This window comes from Theobroma umbraticum, unplaced genomic scaffold (genome assembly GCF_002168275.2).
Source record: "Theobroma umbraticum cultivar Fairchild unplaced genomic scaffold, ASM216827v3 scaffold_81.0, whole genome shotgun sequence".
NCBI classification, from domain to species: domain Eukaryota; kingdom Viridiplantae; phylum Streptophyta; class Magnoliopsida; order Malvales; family Malvaceae; genus Theobroma; species Theobroma umbraticum.
The window spans coordinates 4,748,854-4,761,863 of record NW_018397268.1 but is presented as its reverse complement, the minus strand read 5'-3'; the positions used below and the strand labels follow the sequence as shown (position 1 = coordinate 4,761,863).

The 13,010-nt window shown below is 31.4% G+C and overlaps 2 protein-coding genes across 6 annotated transcripts; one reads left to right on the top strand and one right to left on the bottom strand.

The window, feature by feature from the left end:
• The first annotated feature begins 1,915 nt into the window (after window positions 1-1,915).
• LOC110425547 (uncharacterized) lies at window positions 1,916-2,572 on the top strand. The gene has a single exon (XM_021440462.1). The coding sequence runs from the start codon at window positions 1,916-1,918 to the stop codon at window positions 2,570-2,572; it is 657 nt and encodes a 218-aa protein (XP_021296137.1).
• An 894-nt stretch (window positions 2,573-3,466) lies between these two features.
• Window positions 3,467-9,055, bottom strand: LOC110425624 (protein PIN-LIKES 3-like). Of its 5 annotated transcripts, none has more exons than XM_021440550.2 (11): window positions 8,516-9,055; window positions 7,534-7,729; window positions 6,950-7,029; window positions 6,720-6,844; window positions 6,453-6,568; window positions 6,000-6,209; window positions 5,645-5,737; window positions 5,453-5,553; window positions 5,286-5,338; window positions 4,997-5,182; window positions 3,467-3,877 (listed from the first exon to the last, which is right to left on the bottom strand). In XM_021440550.2, exons 2-11 carry the CDS (start codon window positions 7,666-7,668, stop codon window positions 3,753-3,755), a joined length of 1,224 nt encoding a protein of 407 aa, XP_021296225.1. In that variant the 5' UTR covers window positions 7,669-7,729; window positions 8,516-9,055; the 3' UTR covers window positions 3,467-3,752. The 5 variants fall into 5 exon arrangements, with proteins under 5 accessions (XP_021296225.1, XP_089641147.1, XP_089641148.1 ...); XM_089785021.1 differs by having other exon boundaries at window positions 7,534-7,711; XM_089785022.1 differs by having other exon boundaries at window positions 7,534-7,708.
• Between the last annotated feature and the right edge of the window lie 3,955 nt (window positions 9,056-13,010).

The window sequence follows — 13,010 nt, the reverse complement described above, 5'->3', positions numbered from 1 at the left end:
CAAAGATGAAAGAATTTAGATTTTTGGATACATACTTTCATAAATTATTTACTTATTCATGCTGCCAACTGTCATTATATCCTTTCAAAGAGCAATCATAAACTTAATGTCTTCAAATAAGATGTCTTATTTTTGATGGATCACAAAAGATATCTAAATTATTAATATTGTTTAAAAATAATAAAACAACTTGCTAAACAAATTAAAGAAAAAGATAAATAGCATAAACCTAAACATAAAACATTATGTAAACTACTTGATAGATAAACCTTTGGGAAAAAAAATCAAGTTGAATGTGATTAAACAAGATGTCATGCAATTTATGGAAGAGTTTCATAGATACAGCCAACTTGAAAGGGGGTGAATGCATCCTTTATTGCGCTGATTCCAAATGTTCAAAATCCGACATCACTAGGGAAGTACAATCAGATAAGTTTGGTGGGTAGTTTGTACAAGATTGTGATGAAGACCTTGGCAAATAAATTGAGAAAGGTGACAGGAGAAGTGATAGGAAAAAATCAGTTTGCATTCATAAAAGGAAGGAAAACAATGGATTATGCTTTAATAGCAAACAAGGTTATGGACTGGATGAAAAAAGAGAGGTCAGGAGGGATGGTTCTCAAACTGGATTTCGAGAAAGCTTATGATAGTGTTTGCTGAAAATTTCTCAATCTAGTCATGACCAAATTGAGTTTTAGGGAAAAATGGAAAAAATGGATAAAAGAATGCACAACATCGCCAAAATCTCAATGTTGGTTAATGGATCTCTAACAAGGTAGTTTGGTATGGAGAGGGGTCTAAGACAAGGGTGCTCGCTCTTTTTGTTTCTTTTCAATATCATGGCTGAAGCACTAAGCTGTATGATGAAAAGAGCATAAGAGATTGGGTTGTGCAGTGGAGTTAAGATTGGGAAAAATGATTTTTCGATATTCCACCTTCAGTATGCAGTCAACATGATGTTTTTCTATAATCCTAATCTTGAGAACCTTTTAGTGTTTAAGAGAATTCTTAGATGTTTCCAAGGAGTATTAGGCCTTAAAGTTAAGTTCCACAAGAGCTATTTGTTTGATATAGGAGCTGATCAAGGAATAGTTGTTAAATGGGCAAGAAAAATTTTGTGTCAAGTGGGGAAAATTCTTACCTATTATCTACGGCTACCTTTGGGGGTTAACCATAATTCAATATCTTTTTGAAGGCCAGTGCTCTACAGGGTTGGAGCAAAGCTTGCAGGATGGAAAGCAAAGACACTTTCTCTTGACGGAAGAGCAACTTTGCTTAAATCGGTATTAACAACTCTGCCAATCTATATTATGTCCTTGTTCCAAATTCCAACCAAAGTGAGAAATGAGTTAAAGATAATGCAAAAGAGATTTTTATGGGTGGCACAAAGGACAAAAGGAAGTTACACTATGTGAGTTGGGACAATGTTTGTAACTATAAGGAGTGTGGAGGTGTAGGCGTAACAGATTTGAAAGTAAAAAATAGAAGCTTATTAAACAAGTGGATTTGCCGTTATGAGGAAGAGAAAAATAGTCTATGGAGAAAAGTTCTTGTTGAAAAAGTTGGGAGTGATCCAACAGACTTTCTAGCAAATGTATGTGTAAACTAAAGAGTGTCAACATTGTGGACGAAAATCATTAGCCCTCTTTCCCCAACTAACAAATTTTTCTTGCAAGTTAACTTTAACATTGACTTCGTAGTTGGGAATAGAAAAAATTTGAGATTTTGGCAAGATGAGTGGATGGGCGAGATCACTTTGGTATAAACGTTTCCAAAGATTTACGTTTTGGAGAAAAATAAAAAAGGGAAGATTGCAAAATTTGAAAGATGGGAAGAAGATAAACGGATGTAGACAATCGAACTTAGAAGATAGCTTTATGATTCGGAAATTGCACAATGGGATCAACTTCAAACCATGTTGCATGAGTTACAACTAAGCAAAGAACTTAAAAACGATCTTATATGGAAAAAGGAAACATATGGAAAATACACCACAAAATCTTTTTGTAAGTATACCTTTGACACTATTAATAACACTGATGGGATTTGGAAGTTTGTATGGGTAAATGTGGCACCACATACAGTGGAAATGTTTGTGTGGCAATTGTTACATGGCAAAATTGGGGTGAAGGAAGAACTCATAAAAAGAAGAGTTCATTTAGATAACGGTGTCTTGTCTGTCTTGTGCAATAAGAAGGTTGAATCTTGTGACCATTTGTTTGCTAAATGCAATGAGACATGGAAAGTATGGGTGAGGTGGTGCAAAATGTGGGGTGTGTCTTGGATATCCCTTGGATATGTTAGAGGGATCCTTGAATTATGGAATAGATACCAACTAAGGAGTCTGGATAAAAGAACCTGGAGGATGGCATTCTTTGTAGTGGTTTGGTCAATTTGGAAAGATAGGAATGAGACAATTTTGAGAGGGAAAGAATGGGATTCAGGAAATTGTTTGGAACTGGCTAGAATCAGAGTTGCTGAGTGGGCAAATGCAAAGTGGCCAAGGGAGTTTCCATCTATTCTGGACATTTATCGACAACCTACTAAACAAGACCAACAAACAAGAAGATAAGCGAGAAGAGGGATGGAGTGGGAGAAACCACAAAAGGGGTTTTTGAAATTCAATGTCGACGGGGCAGCAAAAGGATGTCCGGGGCCAGCTAGTATTGGTGATATTTTGAGAGATTCGAGTGGAGAGGTGAAGGTTATTTTCTCAAAGTCTATTGGCACGGCAGATACAAATCTTGCTGAAAGTTTGGCAATAAGGGAGGCTTTTCTTATTTTCTCAACTTCACAGTTGAGAGAGAACAAATGGCTTACCATCGAAAGCGATTCAAATAATGCAGTTAAGTGGACTACAGATGCAAGTACGGCACCTTGGAGAATGAGAAAATGGCTGTTACGAATTGAGAGAATGAAAACAGGCTTCTCTGGTTGGGAGATAAGACATGTTTTGAGGGAGGCAAAACAAAGAGCAGACACTCTTGCGAAAGGAGTCCTACTGCAAACAGATATTTTGAGAGTGTTCTAGTATGCCTCAACCACCTATGATCTTATTGATATCTTTTAAGTCTGTTATCATGTTTAGCTGGTACTGTTTGATCCTTGGGGGTTTGGCTTGCTTCGTTGCTGGAAGGGGCTTAGAGTTTGGTTGCCAAGGTCGGGTTTGGATTGGCGTTCTTAAGGCTGTATTTTGTGTTTTGGGTTTATAGTTTCTGGTGTAGAATGGCTGTAAAGAAACGCTTAAGTGGAAGTATGTTTCCTGATGTTTTTGTCTTGATCGATACAGGAACTGTTTGTGTTGCCTTTTTGTAGAGTGGTTTTTGGACATGTTGTCTGGCTTTAGGTTGAAATTGATGAATAGGTGGTAAATGAAAGGATATTGGGGACCTATGCTTCAATGGGAGCATATTAACCAATATCCTATTGACCTCGCCTGATGAATCCCTGATGTAAATTTAAAGAGGGAACTAACTCCTCTATGGAAATAATGATCATGTTTTTCAAAAAAAAAAAAAAATTCAAGTTCACATCCTTGCTTTATATAATTTGCTACAAAAGTCTTAATATTTAGTGAAATTTTAATTAGAGCTTGTCAAAAAATTGTTTACACTACCAAAATTTAGTAAAAGATGCCCTATGTGGAAGGCAGAAAAGCCAGGTGGTGTAAAATATGTCTCATGGATAACCTCGCTGCAGATGCTTTGTGTTGGCATAAGCTGGAGACAAAAGAAATAAACTTGAGCAACAAATCAAGACAGAAGCCACATAAATAACGTTGACCAAAGCGTGAGGGAGATGGAAGCCACAGCGTAAGTCCATAGCATAATCATAGAGCTTTCACCCTGACCACTCTGAAATAATTGAGTCATTGTACCTGCCAAAGCTCTTTCCATTAACTTAAGGATACTCGAAACCTATTAGTGAAGAATGCTCCCACAAGCAACCCAAAATTTTCATTTTTATGGCATATGTCCATGAGTTTCTTTCAACGCATGGTGATGTAAATTTGACGATAGTTTAAAGCTGTTCCAACCAGGATGGCAGCTAGCTAGTCCACAGTTATTGAAGGGGCTCAAGAACAAAAACAGGGGGCCAACCTAGTGGGGGTTGTCCCATTGAAAATCCTCATTTTTTTCAATTTAAAAACAAAGGTGAAATTACGCTTTGTCAACAGATATTTTTCTAAGCTAATAAAATAATTATAAACGTTTGATCTAATATTTGAAAAAACTCTTAAAATTATTTTTAAAAAATTCAAATAAATTTGTATTCTTCTATTTCATTCAATCGAATGCTTATACATTTATTTTGGGTTAAATAGGACCTTATAACAAATGATTGATTAGTTATATCGTAACTCAAAATACTACTTATCATTTTATACTCAAATAACGTTGACGTGACGTTAACATAAATAGTAAAAATATCATATGATTATATGATATTAACATGTTAACATATCACGTAATGTGAAATAATAAATAGCATTTTGAGTACCAATAATTAGTCAATCATTAATTATAAATACTTATTTAATTCAAAATAAAATTACAAAAAGCTTGATTAAATATAATAAAAAAATGACTCATTTGAATTTTCCTAAATAATTTAAAGACTCTTTTAAGATGCCTACAATTTTAAATCATTAAATCTTTATAGAAATGAATTATGCACTTTAACTTTTCCTAAAAGGGTATTCCTATGCCTCTTTTAGTTAGTAGTTAGATTTTTTTTTTTTTGTGCATGGATACTTTAACTTTTTATTCAATTCTTTCTATATCAAATATGAATATGTATAACATTTGAAATTAAATATTTTTATTCCATTTAAGAAATTTATATACTATTATCCAATTATCCTATAATTGTTCTTAATTAATTTAGTATTCTAGGTTTGTTCAGTAAATCATTTTGATTATCTATATAAAGTATAAACCAAATAAATTTTATTTTGGCCCCAAATAGTCAATGTGAGAGCAGTGAGTCATCATACCTACACTCATTGCAGGTGGAAGAGCATACTGAAGCATAAGGACAAACTGATATAAGGAATCTGATCCAACCATGCCAAAATGGCGTGCAGCTCTAACAACGCCGATCCCCAAGAGAGGCAAGAATATGTTTCTCACTGCTACAATCCCTATAATCACCAACATGCTCACCTCTGATCCTTTTAGACCTGCAGCAACATTAATCTCATTAATTTTCTTTGTCTGCTCCCTTTTAACAATTCCAGAGAGCAGCATGAAATAAAAAGTACATAGAAACAGGAAATTAACCACCTTTAAGAAGGTTTGCCCCCATTATCAAGGTCATACATGGAATGGCTGCCTCCCTGCAAGACAGATACATTTCTATATAATCTTTTGTAGTAGGAAAGGTAAGACTGCTTATATATGTGCATGTGAAGTTGGATCATCAGAATCCAATAGGGTTGAATAGGACATACCCTATCAAAGATACAGAAGTATCAACTACATGAAGAGGAGCATTATCACCAATTAGTACTTTTCGGATTGGAGAGATTGTCCCAATGATAAACCCGACAACCTGAAAGGGAAATGGGATAAAGAAAATTCATGATGAGATATTAAATGTGCAGGGATACAAATGCAGCAGATGTTGTAAACGTGGTGCATACCGCTGCAATCGCTGATGGTGCAAACACCCTCTTCAGGTCGATCTTCCCCATAATAATCTTGATGCGCTCAACGGTATTCTTCACAACCGGTATCTATTCAAATATGTCCATAAGATTGACAACTAACAGAATGCATGCTGTTGGGTCAATTCCTGAGAAAGTCCCATCAGAACTTAAAAGAAACAACAGAGAAGTAAAAGAAAAGGGGACATCAAGTTATGCTGCTATGGTGCCAACAAGTCTGGACCAATCCAACAAGTTTTCCTTTAATCTGTATTGTTTGCATCACAACAGATTCTACAGGATATTAAAAAGAAATCTCTGAGTAAAAGATTGCAACTTAAAGAGGATAAACCTTTATTCTTCCATCAGAGTTGGTTAGAGGCAGTACACCTTGCCCTGAGTAGTCTTCAGAATTACTGCAATCACTTGATGGTAATAATGCTTCCGTGCAACTGTCTGGAAATAGTTGAGGGGCCTCTTCAGAAGAGTTTTGTTCCATGCTCTTACTAGCATAAGCATACACAAAAGGATATGCATATGACCATATAAAAATGGCTCCTACCTGTGGATGCATGGTGCGAAAAAAATTAAAACAGAAGAAACAATTAAGACAACTATGCACTGATAAAGCCTAGACAAAAATATTTCAAATGTGTAAATATTTTATAGAGAAGAATCACATGGCACTACATTCGGAAGGCACATGATTGTACACTTGATGTAGAAAATGGGGCAAACAGCTTACTAATCTACATTAGAGAACTTCTTAAACTTTGAATATATAGATCAGAATCAGAGACCACACCGCCATGGATAGTGAAGCATAAGCCTCTGCATATGTAGAGCAAGAATCTCCAAATGGAGTATTTGACTCTGTGCATACAGCCGGAACAATGATGAGAAGCAAGTTTCCCAAGTTTCCTGTGCACATCATAAATTTCCCCAAACCCAAAAATAAAAGGAAAAGGAAAAATATATTATTAGATTGACAATAGCAGTAACACAAGAAATGATAGAAACATAAGGATCTTTTTATTATAATGGAAGGGAAAGTTTGGAAAAAAAAGAGAACCTGCAGAACAACAACCAATGACCATTCCTCGAAGGTGTTCAGGAGTTTTAGTGATTTTTATGAGAATCCAACCAAGTGCTGAGCCAATAATGAATGTTAGAAAAATATTCACTGGCATGAACCACCTACAAGGAATGAGAAACAGAATGAACAACTAGCACATGATTTAGCCAGAGATGCAAAGAGAGCAAGTAAGCAGCAGAAACAGAAAAGAATGGAATGGAACTGACATGGTAACCAAACTGTCCAAAGTGACAGTCTCTGCCAAGTTGCTGACCACAAGTGAAGGACCAAACAGATAGAATACAATCTATACATCAGAAAATGGTAATTGGTAAAATACTTTATCAAAATAAGAAGGTATAATATCTGAACTTAAATAAGTCATCTAGGAAGGAAGTGATTTATGTAGTAGTCAAATGTGAAGACATCTGGTAAAGCTTCTGGAAATTGATAATCAAATAAATGATTGTGCATTGAAGCAACATCATGTCCGGACTCTACCCATCATTTATTTTTTATCATGATAATAGTCATAAAAGAGAATTATAGAACATATATTTTACGAACTCTCACTTTTCAAGCAAGCAGCATAAAGGATGCTTATGGGGTTAATTATTCAAATCCTATTGTCAGGATATTAAAATGAAATCCCACTGATAAGATTGAAGAACCAACGTTTATATCCATTCAAGGCAATTGAATCAATCCAAACATACAATCAAAGATGTTGGTAATCAGCTGACTACTGACTTAAAGGTTTTTCAACATTTTATTATGGACAGTAGTAAAAGGGGAGAGAGGGGTGTATTACTTTGTTCAAGTAGTTCCTTGCCTCTGGGCCCAAGAGATTTATGCGATCCGTAGCAAGAAACAAGCCAACACCAGTTACCAATAATACTTTCAGAACTGGCATCACTGCCACAACAAACAAATCCAGAAATCCCATTGCCAAACTTTGCTGTGAAACTTGACAGGGAGTCTCAATACTTCTAGCAGCAAAACAGATTCTAACAAGAACTTGTTAGCCAGAATAAATAAATGTATAAATAACATATGAAGAAGCACTTGCCAGAAATAAGATTGAGTAAGAGGAAAAGGCTCCAACGAATATTATTCTATTCAGAAAGATAAATCAGGTTTGCCGATTATACTAAATATGCTGATTTGTGGCTTATAAATAAAAGGGTCCAGTGACAGAAAAGGCAAAAATGAACATTCAAAACAGACCATCTAAAAAGTCTAGAAAAAGACACTGTTGGGGTGTTGATAGACTCAATTCTCTACCTAAAAAAAAGAGATTTTAAAGGGGATTGATGTATAAAGAAAAATAACTTCCTTAGATGCCTAAAATGTAGAACGGCCATTCCCTTGATATAAATATGGATAAGAATGATTATTCAAATGGCCATTCCATTTCCTTTGATGTCTAATATACACATTCTTGGAAAGTTCTATCCAAATATATTATTACTTTAGTAATATTTCTTTTAAAAGATTGGCAAACTTGAAGTTCTCTCAGATCCCAAATATAGTATTCTTCACATATCCAGTTTCGTGTTTCTTGGAAGGTGTAATCAAATTAAAAGTGTAAAAATGCACCTATCCTATTCTATCCAGGACTAAATCCCAACAGCAAACTCTTACACTCTCAGATGCATTTTATAATGAAGAACCCAACTGTAAAGACAAAGATGAAATGCAGCCAGCAATAAAGCAAAGAAGTCTGGCCTGTAAATTAAAATCTTCCTTGCTAAACAGCAAGTTAAGAGGAGCAGGGTCAAGAATGTATTCACCTGTTATAGGAAGTAAACACGCCCTCTGACAGCTTTGATCAAGCTCAAACTCAAACTCAAGCTGCTTTTCTTCCTCTTTTTATAGTATAAACTCACTGAAGGATGAAGATATCCCCATGAACTGGCACATGCAAAGTATTTGGACACGCAACCGCGGAAGCGTCAGACATTCCTAGTTTGACGTTTGACTTATGGTTTGCGGCAAGGAGAGGAAAAGAACGCATGAGAAGCAAAAGTTGACAATCGCATCTGTCATTCCCTAGTTCCAATCGGAAGATAGGACAATGTGATGCACGTAGATTCCTTTTAGTTCATATTGAGCATCTACCTTTATATTTTCTAGTCAAACGTGACAAATGTTCGTCAATTAACAAATAATCATCATTCCAAGGAATAGCGGGGAAAAAAATAGATAAAACTAAAGATAGACATCGTAAATCCTAGTTGGTGAGTCTTCCTCGCAGATATGACCGAAAAAAAAAGGCCGAATGAGTGGTATATAATCAGCCAAGAGATTAAGCCAAAGCTGTCAAATCTGTAGGAAGAGAAACATATAAAACTAGAAAAGCAAATCCCAGACGCATACAACTCATCCAAATGTATGTATACTATATAAGATGGCTTCTAGCCCTTAAGTTTGGTAAGTCTTCCACTAGTTGTTGGGGTTGAATGACGGATGAAAAAGCAAGACGTTCCTAAAATTTATTTCATGCTAAGAGTAAGCCACCAACTTTCGAAACTGTCTTCATCAAGATTAAATCATTGCAGCAGTCCACTGCTTAAACAAACTTGAACTTGTGTGAGTTGTAGCTGGCGCCCAAAATGATTTGATCCCAGAAACAAATTCAATCCGTTCCAAATATGAAACCCAATAATAATCCAATAATATAATAGTTTAATCTATATTTAAATTCATCCAAATCGAGATAATTCAAACTCGAATTCGAAATAACTTGAAAATAAAGTAATTTGATATCCGACTTAATCCTATTTAACTTAATTCAAAATCCAAAATGATTCAACTGAAATTGATCCTAAAATAATCCAGACATGCTTATATATTCAAAATTTTTAATAAATAAAGTTAATTATTTAACATATTCATTTTTTTAGGTTGAATAATCACCTAGATGAAATATATATATATATGTTGAAAATAAATCCCAAAAACATGTAAAGAGATTAAAAAATTAAAAATTTTATTAACATAAAAAAGAATTGGATAGCAAGATTATTCAATTGTTGGAAAGGGATACATATAACATAATAAATTAGACTGTCAAACTATTAATATTAGTTGAATTTCATCCTAATAAATATTTCTTACTTTTCATTGTTTTACAACGGCATCGTTTGAATTCCATTCTAATAAAATATCTCTCATTTTTCTTTTTAACAGGATTCTTGACATAACTAATTTTATATTGAAATGAGCTTTTATAATTTAAATTTCTTATGCTAGCATTATATATGAAAGTTTTGTCCCTTAATGATCAGGTTAAAAAGGTGAATGAACATCTTATTATCTGTATACAAGTACTTCATAATATTATAAAAACAAAAAAAAATATTAATTAAGAAGTAACTATCTATTTTATTTATTAATAAGATCAGACTTTCATGCATTTATTAATCAAATTTAATATTTTATTGATTGTAAAAACAAAAATTCCTTTAATATAATAATTTTCTATTAAAATATAAAATTTTCTTTTAAATGTTATTAATATTCAAAGGTTTTAATCTTAAGAAATTATGAATTATCAAGTCAATCCGTAAAGTCTGTACTTGAAAATAAGTTAGTAAAAAGTTATCTAAAAGTGACATTGATATAACTAATTATATTTTTAAGCAAAATATATTAGAACATTAAAAAAAAAAAAGAGTACCAATTTTAATTTTTTCAAAATTTAAATCATTTTAACTCATAATTATTCGAACATTAAAATAACTTGTACTCAGAATGACCTGAATTTGAAATAATTTGATTCATAATGACTCGATTTCAAATTGATATATGTAGTAATCCATAAGAGTGTGAGCAAAATCAAATCAGACTAATTATATATCCAAATCAAATACGATTTGGTGAAGGTGATTTGATCTAATTCATCCATTTAGTCAATTGGTCTAGAATATTTGGTCTACTTAATTTTTTTGTTACACTTAAAAAACCAAACTAATTATATATATTATAGTAATAATATTTTTTTATATATTAAAAAGAATTGATAATAAACTTAATTAATAATATATTTAAAATATATTAATTTATTATATATACGTATACAAAATCATAAGAATAGTAATTTAATATTAACTATATTTATTTATTTATTTATAAACTTATATTAATATGAAATTACAAGTTATGTATTTTAAATGATATAACTTATCTGTTAATATTATAATATATAATAGTAAATATCCTACATATTAATATATTATAATTATTATACTTTAGTAATGTTTCGTAATACAAAATGTTATAAATAAATATATATAATTGTATAAATATATTATATATATACATATATTTAATTTATACATAAGAATTACTATAACTTATAATAAACTTTTTTTATATAATCACAATTAATACCTTTATTAGTTATCACCTTAGTTTTTATAATTTATTGTTTATAATTAGTTATTATTTATACAAACTTTGATATAAAACATTATAACATATAAGTTGTATCATTAATTTCATATATATAATAAAGTAATATTCTATATATGCATATATTTAATTTATACATAAGAATTACTATAACTTATAATAAACTTTATTAATATAATTACGCTTAAAAACTTTATTAGTTATCATCTTAGTTTTTATAACATATTGTTTATAATTAGTTATTATTTTTACAAACTTTGATATAAAACTTAAAATATTATAATATATAAGTTGTGTCATTAATTTTATATATATAATAAAGTGATATTATATATATATACATATATTTAATTTATATATAAGTATTCCTATAACTTATAATAAATTTTCTTTATATGATTACACTTAATAACTTTATTAGTTATCACCTTAGTTTTTATAACACATTGTTCATAATTAGTTATTATTTATACAAATTTTGATATGAAATATTATAGCATTATAGTTTTATTCTGTGGATGTTAATTTTATTATCTTTGACTTTTTGTTATATTAAAACTTGCAAATATGATGATATATGTAAAAAGATGTAATTATGTAAGTGAAAGAACAAATGTATATTTTATCTTATGTTTAAATTATTTGTATATTTTATAATTATGGATAAAGTTGATAAGTTTTAATATTTTAATTTGTAAAAAAGTGTAATAAAATTTTGATCTATTAGTCTAAACCCAAATGGACCAAACCAATTCTATGTTTGGTCAATTTGGTCTTTTTTTTATATTTGATGAGTTTTGAGTGGTTTTTTTTAAAAATATTTGATCAATTTAGTTCTTAGATATGACGGATAGAACTACTCAATTTACCCATTTACCTCACCTCTAGTAATCCGAATCCAATTTAACTCAATTTAAAAGGACTTAAAATTCGAGTGACCCAATAAAAGAAGCAACTTGAACTTAAAAATGACTGGACACGAATATCGTATAACCCAATAATATCTATGACTCGAAAATGACCCAATCTGATACCAACTTAGCCCGTACTTGTAATTTGAGTTGAGCGTGTTTTTATTTTAAAATAAATTAAATGAGATTTTATCTGATTGAGTTTCTACTATACAAAAGAACAACCAGTTTGACTAGTTAAAACATAAATTACATGGTCAGCACTTGTGAGACCCAAACTAACCAGGAAATTGGGCCTTATGCCAAATTTATAAGAATCCATAGCTAATTGCCTACTCATAACAAATTTAATAAATGATTGAAACAAATAGTTGTGGAAGTGAATCCTCTCCATTACCAAAAATTAAGGGGCATTTTTAAAAATAACTCTTAAAGATAAGATATTTTCAAAAATAGCCTGCAACATAATTTGAACTATTTTTAACTAAATTAGACAAAATTACCCTTAATGAAATTACATGCCATGATTTTACACGCCATGTACAAAAACATGTTATGCATCATGGTTAGGTTGTTACACACTATATTGAAAAAAATACTGTTGTTACACGCCACGGACTAAAACATATTATATGCTATGATTAGGTTGTTACACGTCATGTTGAAAAAAAATACTGTTGTTACACACCATGCACAAAACATGTTGCACACCATAGTTAAAAAAAGATGTTACATGCCATGTTGAAAAAAAATATTGCTGTTACTTGCCATGTTGAGAAAATATTGTTACATACCACATTTAAAAATATTTTGTTACACTTTAATGCCTAAAATATTATTGTTACTTACGAACTAAAATTTCAAATCCTCTCAACTCTCTTTAATTTTTTTTTTATTTTTTTGACAATTTGGCACTAATTAAAGTGTTTCTAATATGTTTTCATAAATCAAAACACAAATT